Genomic DNA, 16,729 nt, shown 5'->3' with positions numbered 1-16,729 from the left:
AATCAATTTGAAAAGGAAATTAAAAGGGAAGCATTTCAAATTGTCCCGAATACGAAGAAAAATGAATTGGAATCTCGAACATCAAAAGGGGAGTCATTTTTTTATTCATGGACATGCCTCTAGACTCTGGGTACCCATAGAAGTAATTCGAAAAAAAAAATGCATTTAGCATTTCAATTGGATGATATAACAATGTTATAACAATTTACTGGGTCATTGACAGAAATCAACATTAATAGTAGCTAATGGACCATTAGGATCTCAAGAATGTGTCAAAGAAAATATTGTCTTAGCAATTCTGCCATCATTTGAAATATCTGTTAGTAATCGGGAAATATTTGGAAAGTGAGTTTTTAAACTATGATGTCGAAGAAGAAGAAGAAGGTAATCTTCAAGGCTGATTATACAAAGAAATAATGCAATAATTGACTTTACTACACTAAAAAATTGCATAGTTAAACTAACGTTAAATTTAACTTATTTCTATTGTAAACAAAAATTATTTGTATGTAGTTAAATTTTATTACTTTTTTCGAATTTTTCCACGGCACCATGAAATTTTTCTTTTGTTAAGTATGTCTCAAACATTTTATGAACTAAATATTCAATATGAACTAACGCAAAACTAAATTTTCGTATGATTCTCAAAAATAGTTAGAATGAACTGCAATATGGTTAAAATGGTCATGATTTGGCGCCAATGATTTAGTTCTGTATTTTTAGTTCATTTTTTCTTCTATGAGAGGGTGTAAGTTCGTGAGATGCAATAAAAATAATAAATTTAACGTTAGTTTAACTATGGAAATTTTTTTCTTTGTAGATATTGTTGAGCACACACGATGAAAATAAACTTTATTTGAGGAAAACAAACCCTTTAGTATATCTACTTTTGAAAACGGAAATAATGCAATTAATCCAAATCCAAGAACGTTTCGAAGATTTCTAAAGGATGTTACAGGCGCTAATTACTATTACATTAAATATGTACTACGAAACCTCAAAGTACGTTCTATTTAAGAAATAATTTCAGGAAATAAAATAGAATGGGAGTTTGGAAGAAAAATAATTGTTTTTATTTATGTGTAATATTATTATTTATGTTTATGTAAATGTGTATGTGTGTGTAATGAAATAACAACCCTGTAGGAATTAAATTATTAACTTTTTACTAACTAATTTGAGGCGATTTTTAGCTAACTTAATATTTATGCAGTCTTGAGTCAGTTGAATTTTTCCCAAACTCACTTTTTCTCGATCAGCAATGACTTACCTTTTCGCTCACTCTAAGCTGATGCATATTTAAGTGAAGTAAAGTCATGGAAACAATTCAAATAAACAAACAAAAAATATGTATTGACTTCTATAACTGTCAATTTGGATTTGGCTTTTTATGTTTGTATCAATTGTAATTTCAGAGAACTTTTGTAATTTTTTGTCACGGATAGCGGTAAGTAACATATAAATGCATAATTAAAATGGAATTTAATAATTAAACTTTGCTTTTTTCCACTAGAACCCATCATTATCAGTGACGGAATAAATGGAAACTTTGAATAAAAGTATTAAATGGCTGTTTGAGGACGAAGATATAGGGAAATACACTTAAGCCTTTTGGACTGCACTGAAGAATGCCACTTCCATTCAGTGTGCGTCATTACAAAAGTAGGTACAACTCCCTCTGAGTTAAACGAGAAAATTAAGACAACACTCAAACTCAACACATGATGAACTAAACTAATATTACCCGAATTTTTATTTACGTTATATTTTATTTATTGTAAAATAATTTAAAAAATCTGAATTGTTATTATTTTTTAATTAATTCAAAATAAAATGAATTAAAAATAATAAAACAAAAACAAAATATTTTATTATCTACAAAGAGCTCACCATAAACTAATCAGTTAGGAGCTAACTCATAGTATGCTCATATATTATCAGCCTAAAGCTAACTCACTTTGAGCTAACGTTTGGTTAGCTGAAGCTTATGCAGGGTTGAGTGAGGACTGACTCGTTCCAATGATAACACGTGTTAAAACTGAATAGGATTTTACATGGGAAATGAGTTAGGTTTTGAGCCACCTATGACTCAGTTATAACTAACAATTTATTAACTTAAAGTCACCTCAATTTCCTACAGGGAACGTTTGTTTTCTTTGCGTGCAAGTACTCAGAAAAAAGTGAACTGTTTTATGGGAGAATGAATTACTTTGTGCGAAAATTGAATTAAATATTATTCCACATTTTGAAATTGAGTGAGAATCGAATGATTCGACCTGTTCAAAACATTTGCAACTACCTAGCACCCTGTAATATTTTTTTCTTTAAGGCGATATTTTTTGTGTTTTTTATCTAACACAGAAAAAAATGAAGCAATAAAAAATTAATTATTGGAATAATTGAACAAAAAATAAAATTAATACGATTTTTAGTAAGTCAATTACGAAAATAATTGGACGAATGGAAAACAAGCTAAAATATTCAAAGTCTATGATAATTGAAAATTTACAATCCATCAATTGAATCACAAACAAATTTTGTTTTTCACTCACGCTAACGCCCAAATATTTTTTTCAGTTCTACGCAAATGTAGGAACAATTTTCATTAACGTCAAAAAATATTTGATGTCTATCAGGATGTATGGTTCATGGTCGTCCTAACAAAAGGTAAAAATCTTATAAATATATAAATTCAATCATTTCTAAATCTTTCGTATTACAGAAAATAAAGTGGAGGCGATTAAAATAATCATGTCAAATGAGTATTGGACCAAGTGGTACAAATCAGGGATCCGGAGCGGTCCATTTTTTCCGCTCCGCTCCGCTCCCGCTCCGGAGAAAAAAAACCGCTCCGCTCCGAGAAAAAAAAAAAATCGCTCCGCTCCTCTTCGAGAAAATTATAGTACAAACATTGTATTATTTGTTCAATTGAGTTTTATTTTATTTAGAAAAATCGGGCGGTACATATATGGGAGCTATAGCTAAATCTGAACCGATTTCGATGATTTTTTGCACATATAGTTAGTGCTATAGAAGATTACATTTCGCCAACTTTGAGTAAGATCGGTTGATAAATAAGGGTTTTATGACCTAATTTGACAAAATCGGGCGATACATATATATGGGACCTATATCTAAATCTGAACCGATTTCGATGAAATTTTCAGACTTAAAGGGCGATACAGAAGATCGGTTAGTAAAAAAAGTGCAACGTGACCCCATTTGTCGAAATCGGGCAATACATATATATGGGAGCTATATCTAAATTTGATTCGATTTCTTCCAAATTCAATAACGTCGTCCTTGTGCCCAAAAAAAACTCCCTGTACCAAATTTCATCAAAATCGGTTAATAATTGCGACCGAAATCCTGTGAACAACAAATACATGGACAGACGGACGGATGGACGGACGGACGCCAAGCGCTAGATCGACTCAGGAGGTGATTCTGAGTCGATCGGTATATATTTTATGGGGTCTAAAATCAATATTTCTTGTAGGCACATTTTTTGACAGATCAAACTTATTATACCCTAACCACTATGTGGTTTAGGGTATAGTGACTTTAAAACAATGTGTTGAAATATTTTATTAATTTTGAAGATTTTTTCAGAAATATTAAATCCATTTTGACTTCATTAAAACGAAATTTGCATTCATGTTAGGATACACATTTTTATGTCGAATCACTTAGCTTAAGGACAAACAGACTTCATTGAAAAGTTTAGAGACTTTTAGACAAGGAAAAACTTTTTTTCAGAGAAATACGTCTTCTATTCTAAGCAAAATTCGTATTCGTATTTTAAGCATGTGAAATATTTGGCCTCCCGACAATATTCTTTGCGGTGCACCATCTACTATTTAATATGTGATAGAAACCAAATTTATGAAAATGGACCAAATTCTGTTTGGTCTGGCCATCGGACTAAATTTAAAAATTAGAAATCTTTTGGACCAATTTTGGTCCGATCGGACCAAAACGGCAACGCTGATTGGAATTGAAAGTCTATACACAGAGTAGAAGTAACTACTCTCCGAAAGTTTTTTTTTTTGTTTTGCAACAGACGTAGAGAAGAAGTTTTGTTATATTTGTAATGTGTGTATGTTTATGTTTGCAACTACTTCCATCGAAATCAGTCCGTGGTATACCTACGAATATTCTTACTCAGATCTAGTGTTACCTAATTTCGCTTTTTTCCCCTTTATTGTATAATAAATGTATATGCGCACATTTTTCAACCAAAATTGAAACTATCCATAATTTTAATTAAATTTTCGAGTACTAATATCAGAAATAAGAGAATGCTAGGATATAGTACAATAGTAAAGCAAATGTGAATGAAAAAAGCATGCCCGGTTCCAAAGATTTTGTCTTTACTTTAACAGTTTGGGTATTAATTCCGAGCCAAAGAAGCGGAGAATACAAGTAAGGATACTTTAAAGACGTAATTCTCTTTTAAATTTGGGGGTTATGTACTTGCTTCTAGGAAGCAAATGTTAATTTTTAATTTTTTTAGATTTTTTTTCGTCAGTTGTTATCAAAATCCTTTAAAAACGAGTTAACGAGTTATTTTTTCCATATTAAGACTCGACTTCCAGTAGAAATTATGCTATGTTTCAAGTAAAAAGCGTCTTTAAAATAAAGTGTTGAAAAACATGTCTTATTTTTTAACGATTTTTTGCTTTGTAGGCAAGATGCAAAAAGGAAACAAATTTAAAGACAATTTTATTAATTTTAAAGAATTTTTCTTAATTATTAAAGTCATGTTGACCTTACCTCAAAAATTGTATCTTTCATGTTATGATACACATTTTTAAGTAAAATCACTTAATTATAAGGACATTACAACTTTTGGACAAGAAAAAAACTTTATTTTAGAGAAATGCGTCTTCCATGTTAAGCAAAATTTGCATTCTTATTCTAAGGACATGGAATCTTTGACTTCACGACAATATTTTTTTCAGTGTAGAAAACTAAAAAATTAAATATAAATAAGATCGTTTAATTGCATTTATTTGACGTTCATTACAAACATCTTTGTAGTAATACGGGATGAAATTGATCGAAAGTACTGTTGTTACTTTTACAACACATACTAGATATATATTTTGACATTTGCCGTTTTTGAAAACAATTACTAAAAAACACGTTGTGTTTTCCCCAATGTACGTACGTACAAAAATACATATCGTACATTTTAAACGTTTACTCACACTACGCTAAGTACTAGCTAAATTTGAAATTACCTACACAGTGTAATTTCAAAGTTACACATTTCATTCAAGTAATATTTTATTCGGAGCGGAGCGGTTTTTCATTTGGAAACCGCTCCGCTCCCGCTCCGGATTTTAGAAATACCGCTCCCGCTCCGGCAAAAAAAGGGCTTGCTCCGCTCCGCTCCACGCTCCGCTCCGCTCCCTGGTACAAATCCCCCATTTTCTTGTCTCCATTAAATCAGATATGTACATAAGTGTGGCTGGGAGATTCTGTAAAATTCTCTTTTCGACTTTACTCGAATTACATACGTTTCTTTGTGCGAACATTATTACTAATAAAAAGAATAAACACATTTTTCTAGGTGTATTTATTCATCTAAAAATTTATATTCTATACAGTTAACTCAATTATTATAGTAATTTATTACCATCGTAATAAATTTAATTACGGTTCAATTACGACGGGAATTAAAAATATCGTACATTTGAAAAACGAATGTATTTGGATTGATATCAGTATCATTTAAATGATATGACAAATTCCAATTACTTTTCTACTCAGTACAAATATCCATTTATTTGAAATTAATTTTACGACGACTTTACAATTTTGGTAATTGGATTCATGATTTTTGTAATAAGCTGAAAATCAAATACAAAAATATTTGAAATCCCAATTTTTGTATTTGATTCAAATATTCACTTTTTTCTGTGAATGTAAATATCTTTAAAATGCTAATCAAAATGGTCACATCTACCACTTCTATCATGTTTACTACGTAAGAAGTCTTATCTGCCACTTACTATGATAAAAAGTCACATTGACCAAATTTATTGGCGTTTAAGCCATTTTTTTCTTAGTATCTCCGATTTTATGTACAATATAACGCACAAATTTGTAGAATTTGATATGAAATGAATCTTTTTTTATTATACCCTCCATCATAGGATGGGGGTATATTAACTTTGTCATTCCGTTTGTAACACATCGAAATATTGCTCTAAGACCCCATAAAGTATATATATATTCTGGGTCGTGGTGAAATTCTGAGTCGATCTAAGCATGTCCGTCCGTCCGTCCGTCTGTTGAAATCACGCTAACTTCCGAACGAAACAAGCTATCGACTTGAAACTTGGCACAAGTAGTTGTTATCGATGTAGGTCGGATGGTATTGAAAATGGGCCATATCGGTCCACTTTTAAGTATAGCCCCCATATAAAGGGACCCTCAGATTTGGCTTGTGGAGCCTCTAACAGAAGCATATTTCATCCGATCCGGCTGAAATTTGGTATATGGTGTTGGTATATGGTCCCTAACAACCATGCAAAAATTGGTCCACATCGGTCCATAATTATATATAGCCCCCATATAAACCGATCCCCAGATTTGGCTTGCGGAGCCTCAAAGAGAAGCAAATTTCATCCGATCCGGCTGAAATTTGGTACATGATGTTGGTATATGGTCTCTAACAACCATGCAAAAATTGGTCCATATCGGTCCTTAATTATATATAGCTCCCATATAAACCGATCCCCAGATTTGGCTTGTGGAGCCTCTAAGAGAAGCATATTTCATCCGATCCGGCTGAAACTTGGTACATGGTGTTGGTATATGGTCTCTAACAACCATGCAAAAATTGGTCCACATCGGTCCATAATTATATATGGCGCCCATATAAACCGATCCCCAGATTTGGGTTGCGGAGCCTCAAAGAGAAGCAAATTTCATCCGATCCGCCTGAAATTTGGTACATGATACTGGTGTATGGTCTCTAACAACCATGCAAAAATTGGTCCACATCGGTTCATAATAATATATAGCCCCCATATGAACCGATCCCCAGATTTGGCTTGCGAAGTCTCCAAGAGAAGCAAATTTCATCCAATCCGGTTGTAATTTGGAACATGGTGTTAGTATATGATCTTTAACAACCGTGCCAGAATTGGTCCATATCGGTCCATAATTATATATAGCCCCCATATAAAACATTCTCCAGATTTGACCTCCGGAGCCTCTTGGAGGAGCAAAATTCATCCGATCCGGTTCAAATTAGGCACGTGGTGTTAGTATATGGTCGCTAACAACCATACCAAAATTGGTCCAATCACACAAAAATTGGTCCATATCGGTTCATAATCATGGTTGCCACTAGAGCCAAAAATAATCCAAATCCAAAAATTGTATGTCTACTTTGTCAAACTGAATTATATACGTATTGGATTGATCTTTTTTGATTTAATATATACCACGTATGGACTTACATACAATTTAGAAGATGGTGTTAGGATACCTTACCATCGGCGAGCGTTACCGCAACTTAAGTAATTCGATTGTGGATGGCAGTGTTTCGATGAAGTTTCTACGCAATCCATGATGGAGGGTACATAAGCTTCGGCCTGGCCGAACTTACGGCCGTATATACTTGTTTATTTTTAATTTTTTATATACGAAACACAAAAAAAAAAAATGTATGGGAGGTACAATAGGTCGTGGACCTACACGCTCACAAAAAATCGCTTCTGTAACATATACTCCCAAACATATTTTGCTTCAAGCATATACATTTTTGGGTATTGCCCAAACATTTATATGTTTGATCTCTTCCAATATATAATATGTTTGAAAGCATATTGGTCTAAACAATATATGTTTGGGTAGTCTAAGTTCCAAACATTTTGTATTTTTGCATCCAAATTCAATAATGTTGTCTTCCAAAAAACAATATGTTATTATGTGAACATATAATATGTTTGGAAGCATTTTGCACCCAAAAATATTATATGCTTAAAAAAAATTCTCCCAAACAATATTATGCTCAAAATTTTATTTATTTATTTATATATTTACAATCATAATGCATTATGAAAATAAACAGGTAATATAGGTGTTAACAACATAGGTTTTCGACCTGAATGCTCAAAATTTTGTTTCTGCCCAATTGTATATTCCCCCACATCTTTCTCACTTCCACGAGATTTTTTAGTTCTTAGCACCTTTTTCTGTAATACAAACATTGTAGAAGAAATTATTCAATTGTATGATTTTTTTATTTTAATTTTACCTTTTGCCGGACGGGGATTCGAACAGCGGACCACACAGTTTGTAAGGATCAAAGAAGTAGCTGATCAATTGCCCAAGGAAAAATAAAATGTTAATTTTGTAATAACAAGCAACAACCACCAACTTAATTTAATATCGCCCCCTGTTAAATAGCGCTCCAAGCTACTAAACACATATATGTTTATAAGCTATTTCTAAATTAATATATATTTGCATCCAAGCATATTATATTTACAAACATTTTATGTCCCAAACATAATATGTTCTAACATATTAACATATATGTCCCAAACATGTTATGCTAGTTTATGAACATTATATGCTTGCACTCAAAAATATTGTGTTTAAAAATTTGTGTTCCAAACATATAATGTTTATAGCCAAACATATGAAAAACAGTCTTTTTCATCCGTGTAGGGATCTAAGTGTACACATGGGTGTTAAAAGTCAATGTGCAAAATTTCAGATCGCTAGGATGACGACAAGTGGGCCATTTTTGACTTTTAGTTGACTGTGAAGTTAATATAAAGTATTTAAGAAAGTTATGTCCATTTACTCTACTTTATCATAAAAATGTCCCCTATTTGCTACGATAATAAAATTGCATAAGTTTTTGAAATTTTCAAAAAACATTTAACTTAAAGGCGCGAAAGACAAAAAACTAAAAAGCTTAATATCTCAAAACTACTAAAATGGAGATAAGACCTTCTTGCTTAGCACGGCAGTATAAGAGGATAGATTAAACTTACAAAAAGGGAAATTTAGGAATATCATTGCCTAATTTGCCCATAAACTGATCCTGACATAGGCCTTTGTGCTCTAATTTTAGAATAATTCGATAAAATGACCGGCAATACCTATACACCCAGAAAAAAGGCGCTCTAATGCCAACTGAACTTTATTTTAGTTCATGAAGATTAGTTGATTTTAGTTAAATTTTGCACAATATGAGTAAATGTTCCTTATTTGAACAAATTTTTGCTAAATTTAATGACATGAACTAAAAATAAGAAAAAAAGTTGTATACAAATATAGTGCACAATTTTACTAAAAAATAAAATAGTTCATATTATCCTAAAATGGCAGAAGTTTGCTTAAATTGAGTTCATAAGTCTCTCAAATGAGTAAATTTTACTAAAATTGTACCTGTCATGAACTTCGTATAGCGATAAAGACATTTTAACAATTTTTAAATCCAATTTTTGAAATTTTCTTAAACAAGAGAAAAAAATTAATTATTTTTAAAAATTTTCTTCAATTTGACAAAAATCATTAACTTATTTGTAACATGTTGCAATTAGAAAACTATTTTAGTTAAAATTTTCTAAAATAAACCTACATTTTCTTCCTCGGGTTCACTTTTTTTGGGTGTAATAAACATATTAAAAAGCAAAATATCGATGATTTTAAAGTAAGTGTATGTATTTCGGAAGAGTACAATGTCAAAAATCAACTGCGTCTCGAGTTATAAACAAGGGATGCACTAAAACTGTGCACTGAGGTAAAAGAAACCCCAAGACTACGCCAGAAGAAGATCATATTATTAAATGAAATATGACACAATTCACTCAAATATCATCTAAAGGAGTCAAAAATTAAATTAAACTGGATATATTAATCATAGTGATCAGATATAGAGCGATTATACAAAAATGTCAAAAACCACTTATATCCAAGAAAAATTGGTTAACGCACCTTCAATTTTCACAAAAATTTCTAAAATGACCTGAGGAGCAGTGGAAATGTGTAATATTATCCTACGACTCAAAGTTTAGCTTGCATGGATTGGATGGTAGAGATTTAGTACGAAGGCTGAAAGGAAATTCTTAATCCCAGAAATACAAAAAGTTCCGTTATGTTGGGCTAATATTATGGTCTGGGAGTATTTTGCTCGACAAGAAATTTGCCTGATTTATAGAGTCGAGGGTGTTATACCGTAGGTTAGGTTAGGTTAAAGTGACAGCGCGATTAAGATTCAGACTCACTTAGACCATTCAGTCCATTGTGATACCACATTAGCTACAAGTACCTATTCTAGTTTTAATCGCTGAACCTTCTCGATTATTTTCTTCTGTTGAACCAACCAGATTGTTCCAAAAACATTAGCAAACTGCTTAAGTTAACGTTTTCCAGGTCCGCCAGTAATCTGAAGCTATATGCCCCTAAAATTTGCTTACGCCTTACACAAAATGCAGGTCACTCACACAAGAGGTGTTTTATTGATTCCTTTTCCTCCGCATCATGACAGCTCATACAATAGTCATTTACTTCGCACCAATAGTTTTTGCAAAATCGCCTATCAGACAGCGACCCGTTATAGCAGATATCAGAAGTGATATCTGGCGTCTCGAGAACACTCGCATATCTAGTGTGCGGTTTAAGTTTAAATGGGGCCATATTAGCTTGGTGTCGTTACAACCCTTGCAATTCTCCCATCGAACATTTGCCATCATGACAGCCTTCTCACACAGTAAGATCCTGCAGGTAGCCAGGGGCATACCAACAGACTCTAGTTCCCCTGGAATATGTAAGGTAGTTCCTAGCTGCTAGCTCATCTGCTTCGCAGTTCCCCTGTATGTTCCTATGGCCAGGCACCCATATTAGGTGAATATTGTGCTGCTCAGATATCTCATTGAGAGATTTGCGGCAGTCGATGGCCGTTTTCGAGTTGAGGAACACAGAGTCCAAGGATTTTATGGCAGGTTGACTGTCTGAGTATATATTAATGCCAATATTGCTTGGAGCATTACTTCTCAGCCTATTCACCACTTTTCTTATTGCTAATATTTCAGTCTGGAAAAACACTACAGTGATCAGGTAATCTTTTCGCTATTCGAAGTTCCAGATCTTTAGAATATACTTCGAAACCCACTTGGCCATCCAATTTGGTGCCATCAGTGTTATACCGTAGGAAGTCTACAAAAACATTTTGTCCCATGTGATATTGCCATAAGCATTCCGGGAAATGCAATTTGCATGGATTATTCAGCGCGATCATGACCTCCAGCACACTTGTAAGGTGGTAAAACAATAGATTTCCGATGAAAAATTGAGGGTGCTTGACTGGCCTTGAATTGTAAAAGTGAGTTTTTAGACTTATGGGCTTTTGTCATAAATCCACAGAATTATTATCCGATATGGATCCATTTACGCGTGCTAATTAGAAGCGTACAATAAATGTCAACCTGATCGGATGAAATCTGTTCCTCCATGAGGGTCTACAAGTTAAACCTGGAGATCGGTTTATATAATTATGGCCCGATATAGACCAAAGAAAAAAACAACATTTGGAAAACGTGCACCGAAAACGATTTTCTTTTGTTAGAGTTTCTTCGAAAATTTCAAACTTTTATTACCAAAAAATTTTTTAATACAAAATTTTTATTTTTGCAATAAGCATCAATCACTGCTCTTTTCTGACTTTAAAACATCTTTAATAAGACTTTTGGTATGCAAGGCGGACATGCTAACCATTGCTCCTCGGTGGTCAACTAAATGTATGTTTCTGTTAAATAAAGTTTCTTTTCATCGGCTCGTGGGCGCCGAAAACTATGCTATGTAAATATAACTGTTTGACTGTTTACGTTGCTTGTGCGTTGATAGCTATTGAGGTAATTGTCTGATGATGAAAATAACAGCTACGTAGACCAGTGGATAGTGTGTTGGCTTACTGTATGGTCCGCGGTTCGATTCTCCGTCAAGATGAAAGGTAAAATTTATCAAATCAAATAATTTCTTCTATAGCGTTTGTATTACAGAAAAACGAGCTAAGAACTAAATAACCCTCGTGAAAATGAGAAAGATGTGGGGGTAGATACGTTTAGCCAGAAAATATTTTTTTTGACTTAGTCTTCATGAAATTGTTCTACATCATGTAAGAAATTTCAACCGGCTCAAAACATCACATCTAGATGAATAATCATATTAAATTATATCGGATGAAATTTGCTACTCCCTGAGGAAGACCAATCTGGGTTTTGGGTTATATATAAGGGATATGCATAAAAGTGGTAATATGGTAATTTGCAATACCTTCCGATCTACATCAATAAGAACTACTTGTTTCAAGCCGATATCTTGTTTCATTCGGAAGTTAGAGTGAATTAAACAGACGGACGGACTTCGCAAGATCGATTCAGAATTTCACCACGACGCAGAATATACAGTGACTCACACGTCTAACCGGACGCGTGCAACTTCAAATAAAAATTTATGATATACATGTGAAAAATAGAGATAAATTATTATTAATATACACAATCTCAATATTATCGAGCACGTTTGGAACAAAATTGGACAAAAAATTTACCAAAAGAGGCATTCCAATGTCCAGGAGCTCAAGTCATTTATTTTGGAAGCGTGGATCAATATGGATCCTGAAATTTGCAAAAAATCTTGTGTCTTCAATACCAAAGAGGCTAGAAGGTGTAATATCTGCTAAAGGATATGCGACAAAATATTAATAATAATACGCTTTTTGCATAATCCGGTTAGACGTGTGGAATGAATTTCATATGTTTTGTTAAATTTTTGATTTATAATACATAATAAACAAAATTTCCTTTATTTTGGTGTATCATTTTACCCATAAATCTATATTTTTCACAGAGATTTGATAAAAATTAAACCTAATATTTCGAGATTTCAGAACGACAAGGTCCTATGGAGAAGGGTATAAAAATAATAGGCTTTACACTCTAAGAAGAGTTTCCTTTTCCCAGGAAATAAACAAGATGTCACTTATCTTGTTTATTTGCTTTTAAATTCATTCCAAAACTTTTCATAAATTCCGGTTTTCTCTAGGAAAATACTTAATAGAATAACAGCCTATTTCTGATATCCGAACGAAAGCAATTGCGAACGAACGGTAGTCACTCACTTTTGTCTAGATTTGGGTTTCTCTAATTTCTTTCGTTCGTTCGCATGGCTTACGTTAATTTCAAATGCTTATATTACCAGATCTCAATTATTTCAATTACTTGAAAAAGGCCCATACATTTTAAAAATTATTTTCCAATTATATTCAATCTGGCATCTCCGTTTATTTTGCAAAATTTTCTCATTGTTGATATTTGGTTTAGCTCAATATTTTTTTTTTAAGAAATTAGCCCTCGTAGAGAGATAGTATTTGTATTTCTATATATCTGCAATAATTAGGTTTCGGTTTTCCTTTTAATGAGTGTTTCATTCCAAATGTATGTGTTTGTTCGTTTTAGAATTTCCTTCAAAGGGTCTATATGGCGGTTATAAAGAGAAATAGATCGATATAAACCACTTTTATCATATATTTGCACCAAAAATCGTTAATCATTTTATCAATTATTAAGTTTTTCTCTATTTATGAATGCCTTTTTCCACGAAACGAAAGGTTTGTGCAATGTGAGTGGATTTGACATTTCTGTTCGACAAAATGCGAACGAATGGAGTTAGAGAACCCCAATTTTAGTGGTAACGTTACGTTTTCTTTCGCATTGATTTTCGTCTCACTTGTCGTTTAGATAGAGCTTAGAGAAGCCGAAATCAGCTGATTTTCGTTTTGTATGCGAACGAACAGCAGAATTCGGATATCAGAAATAGGCTGTAATACTTTATCTTTATCTACAATTTCGTTTGGGAGAAAATATTTATTTGAGTGTGTAAGGAATTCTCTTTTAGCTGCTTTGTCATATTGATAACCAACGTGATAATTTATTTGATAATTGAAAATATCCACTCAATATTGGATCTTTATAATACTAATGCCACAAAACAATTTATTAATAGAATGTGCTTGAAGATTTATTTTATTTTTTTACTTACGCTGAATGCATCCAAATCATCTCGCTTCTCCGATATTTGCTTGAGAACACCAACATTAATTAAATTGTTGCAATATTGCAGTGTCAATACGTTGATGTCCTGTTCACTTAGATGAGTGCCATTGTTCTGCAATGATGATATGAACCATTTCATCAGCATTTGACCTGGAATCAGACAAGAGTAACAATCAGTCAAATCACTCAACTTGATAGGATAGGAGTTTCATTCAAATACGCGATTAAAATGTCCAAATTGGATTGTGGTCTTACTTAATTTGAATGGTTCACAGAACAAAAACAAAACGTCCATCATTGTTGCCATGGACTGAGTGAATGAGTGCACTCAAGTCAATGGGATTTGTGGACTAAAAAATTTTTGACAATAAATAAATATCTCCATTCACCTTAAAAGCTTGTGACACACTTCTCTCCAATGGAAGATGGTTTATTTATGGAAATGTGGGAGAAGTATTTTTAGAAATAATTTTAAGATTTTTTTAGAAGGAGTAGATACCCTACAACAGGCTAGGGTAAAGAAATAAAGTATGAGAGTTTACACAATTGTGATAATAAATATTTTGAGGAATTCTACAAAAAACCGGTCGAATGCTATTTCCATTAGAAGCTAGCATATAAGAGTCAAAATGAAAAATCTCCCTCCGACAGACCTATACGATAGACTATGAAAATGCGCTCTAGTCGGCACTGAGACATGTACAGTATGCAAAATCCGTATTCGTACACCCGCGAGGAAATAGGAAAATCGCTATAATTTTAAGGTGTGTAATACCAAAACCAAAAACTTTTTCATATTAATATTGTTTATGCAAAATACAAACCATACAAAAAAATACGGCACCGTATTGCATCAATTCTAATGTAGATGGCGCGTTTTTCATTTTATTTGAAACAAAATCCGTATTTGTACACAATAACATATATGAAAAAAAATTATTTTACAATATATTATAACTAAAGTTAATATTTTGTTGGATATCCTTTTTGTTTTAGAACTGCATTTAGACATCTTGGAGTGGATTCGACAAGTTTGGATGTTAATTCTGGGGATATTTGATCCCATTCAGTTTTTAATGCTGTTTTGAGGTCCTTTACGTTTCTAATATCGTATTTTTTAATTTTTCTTAAAAATTGACCATTGGTTCACAATAGGATTGAGGTCTGGGCTATGGGGTGGTGTCTTAAGATATTTTGGACAGTTGTACAGGATCCAAAGTCTGGAATCTAGAGCGGTGTGGTTTGGATCGTTGTCCTGTTGGAAGATAAAGTTCTGGGACAAACCTAATTTTACGGCACTCTGTTTCAAGTTTTGCTTCCAAATGTTTATATAATCCTTTGCTGTCATTATTGCATCCACAAAATTAAGGTTTCCAACGCCTGCTGCGGAAAAGCACCCCCATACCATCACTGATCCCCCACCATGCTTGAATGTACGAATTAGGTTATGGCGTGATAAGCATGTATTTTTCTCTCGCCAAATTTTTATGCGTCCATCGTATACTTTCATGTTGAACTTTGACTCATCAGTAAAAATAACTCTTTTCCAGAAGTTAAAATCTTCATTTTTGTATTTTTTAAAGAATGTAATTCTCTTTTGCTTATGAAGCCTGCTGACAATAGGTTTTCTGACAGCATACCGGCTCTTAAATCCACATTTTTTTAAATAATTTCTCACTGTCTGGAGGGTAACACGTATTCTAAAATGTTTTTCTAAACTTACAGCCAGTTATACCTCATTTACTGTCGGATCGATGCTAATTTGATGGCGAAGGAATGAACAGTGTCTCCTTGATAGCTTGGAACGGTTAACTTTTCGACGTTGTTTTTTTAACTGGCCACAAGTTTTGAATTTTGAAATAATATATTGTATTGTAGAAGCACTGCGCTTCATTAATTTTGCGATCTCACGTAAAGATTTTCCACTTTTATGCAGATCTATTACAATTTTTCGTTGTTCGGCCGAAAGTTCGCTTGATTTTTTACCTATATAGATTTTCGCGTGCTACTTGCAGAAACAACACTAAATTTGATTTATTTCGATAACACAGGGCTCTATAACCAAAATGCAAAACACCGAAACAAAGTTTTGTTAAAAACTCCCATTAGAATGAACAGTAAAAACAGGGATGTCAAGTGTACGAATACGGGTTTTGTTTCAAATAAAATGAAAAAAGCGCCATCTACACTAGAATTGATGTAACACGGTGATATATTTTTTTGTGTCGTTTGTATTTTGCATAAAAAATATTAATTTGAAAAACTTTTTGGTTTTGCTATTACACACCTTAAGTTTATAGCGATTTTCCTATTTCATCGAGGGTGTACGAATACGGATTTTGCATACTGTATAACTAGACTGAGGAAGAGTTTTATTTTCTGAAGAATAAAACTTTGTATGTAAGTTACAAAATTTTCTTTAAAAGCAAATAAAAATATTAGAGGCAATCGTCGCATCGTTTGTCACAAATTCGTATTCATTTGTTCGTAAGGAGGATACATTCCATTAAAGGAAATGAATTTCGTTCAGGAGGAAAGTATTTTTTCCTTGGATGTAGGTTTGTATAGATTGTAATCTGACATTTTTAGTCCAACGGAGTTTTCTTTTATGTAAAGTTACCCAAAGAGAAAAGAAATAG

General features: G+C 32.8%; 1 protein-coding gene across 5 annotated transcripts in view; it reads right to left on the bottom strand.

Annotated features, from left to right (window-relative positions):
• The window catches only part of capu (formin protein cappuccino), a 398,823-nt gene that overhangs the window by 45,468 nt on the left and 336,626 nt on the right, over positions 1 to 16,729 (bottom strand). For all 5 annotated transcript variants that reach the window (XM_075295921.1, XM_075295922.1, XM_075295925.1 and 2 more), the window contains one exon: positions 14,077 to 14,240. In XM_075295921.1, the coding sequence (XP_075152036.1) occupies positions 14,077 to 14,240 (164 nt within the window). The remainder of the gene's footprint in view (positions 1 to 14,076; positions 14,241 to 16,729) is intronic.

This window comes from Haematobia irritans, chromosome 2 (genome assembly GCF_050003625.1).
Source record: "Haematobia irritans isolate KBUSLIRL chromosome 2, ASM5000362v1, whole genome shotgun sequence".
Taxonomy (NCBI): Eukaryota; Metazoa; Arthropoda; class Insecta; order Diptera; family Muscidae; genus Haematobia; species Haematobia irritans.
The sequence above is the reverse complement of the archived record's forward strand: the minus strand, read 5'-3'. Positions and strand labels throughout refer to the sequence as shown.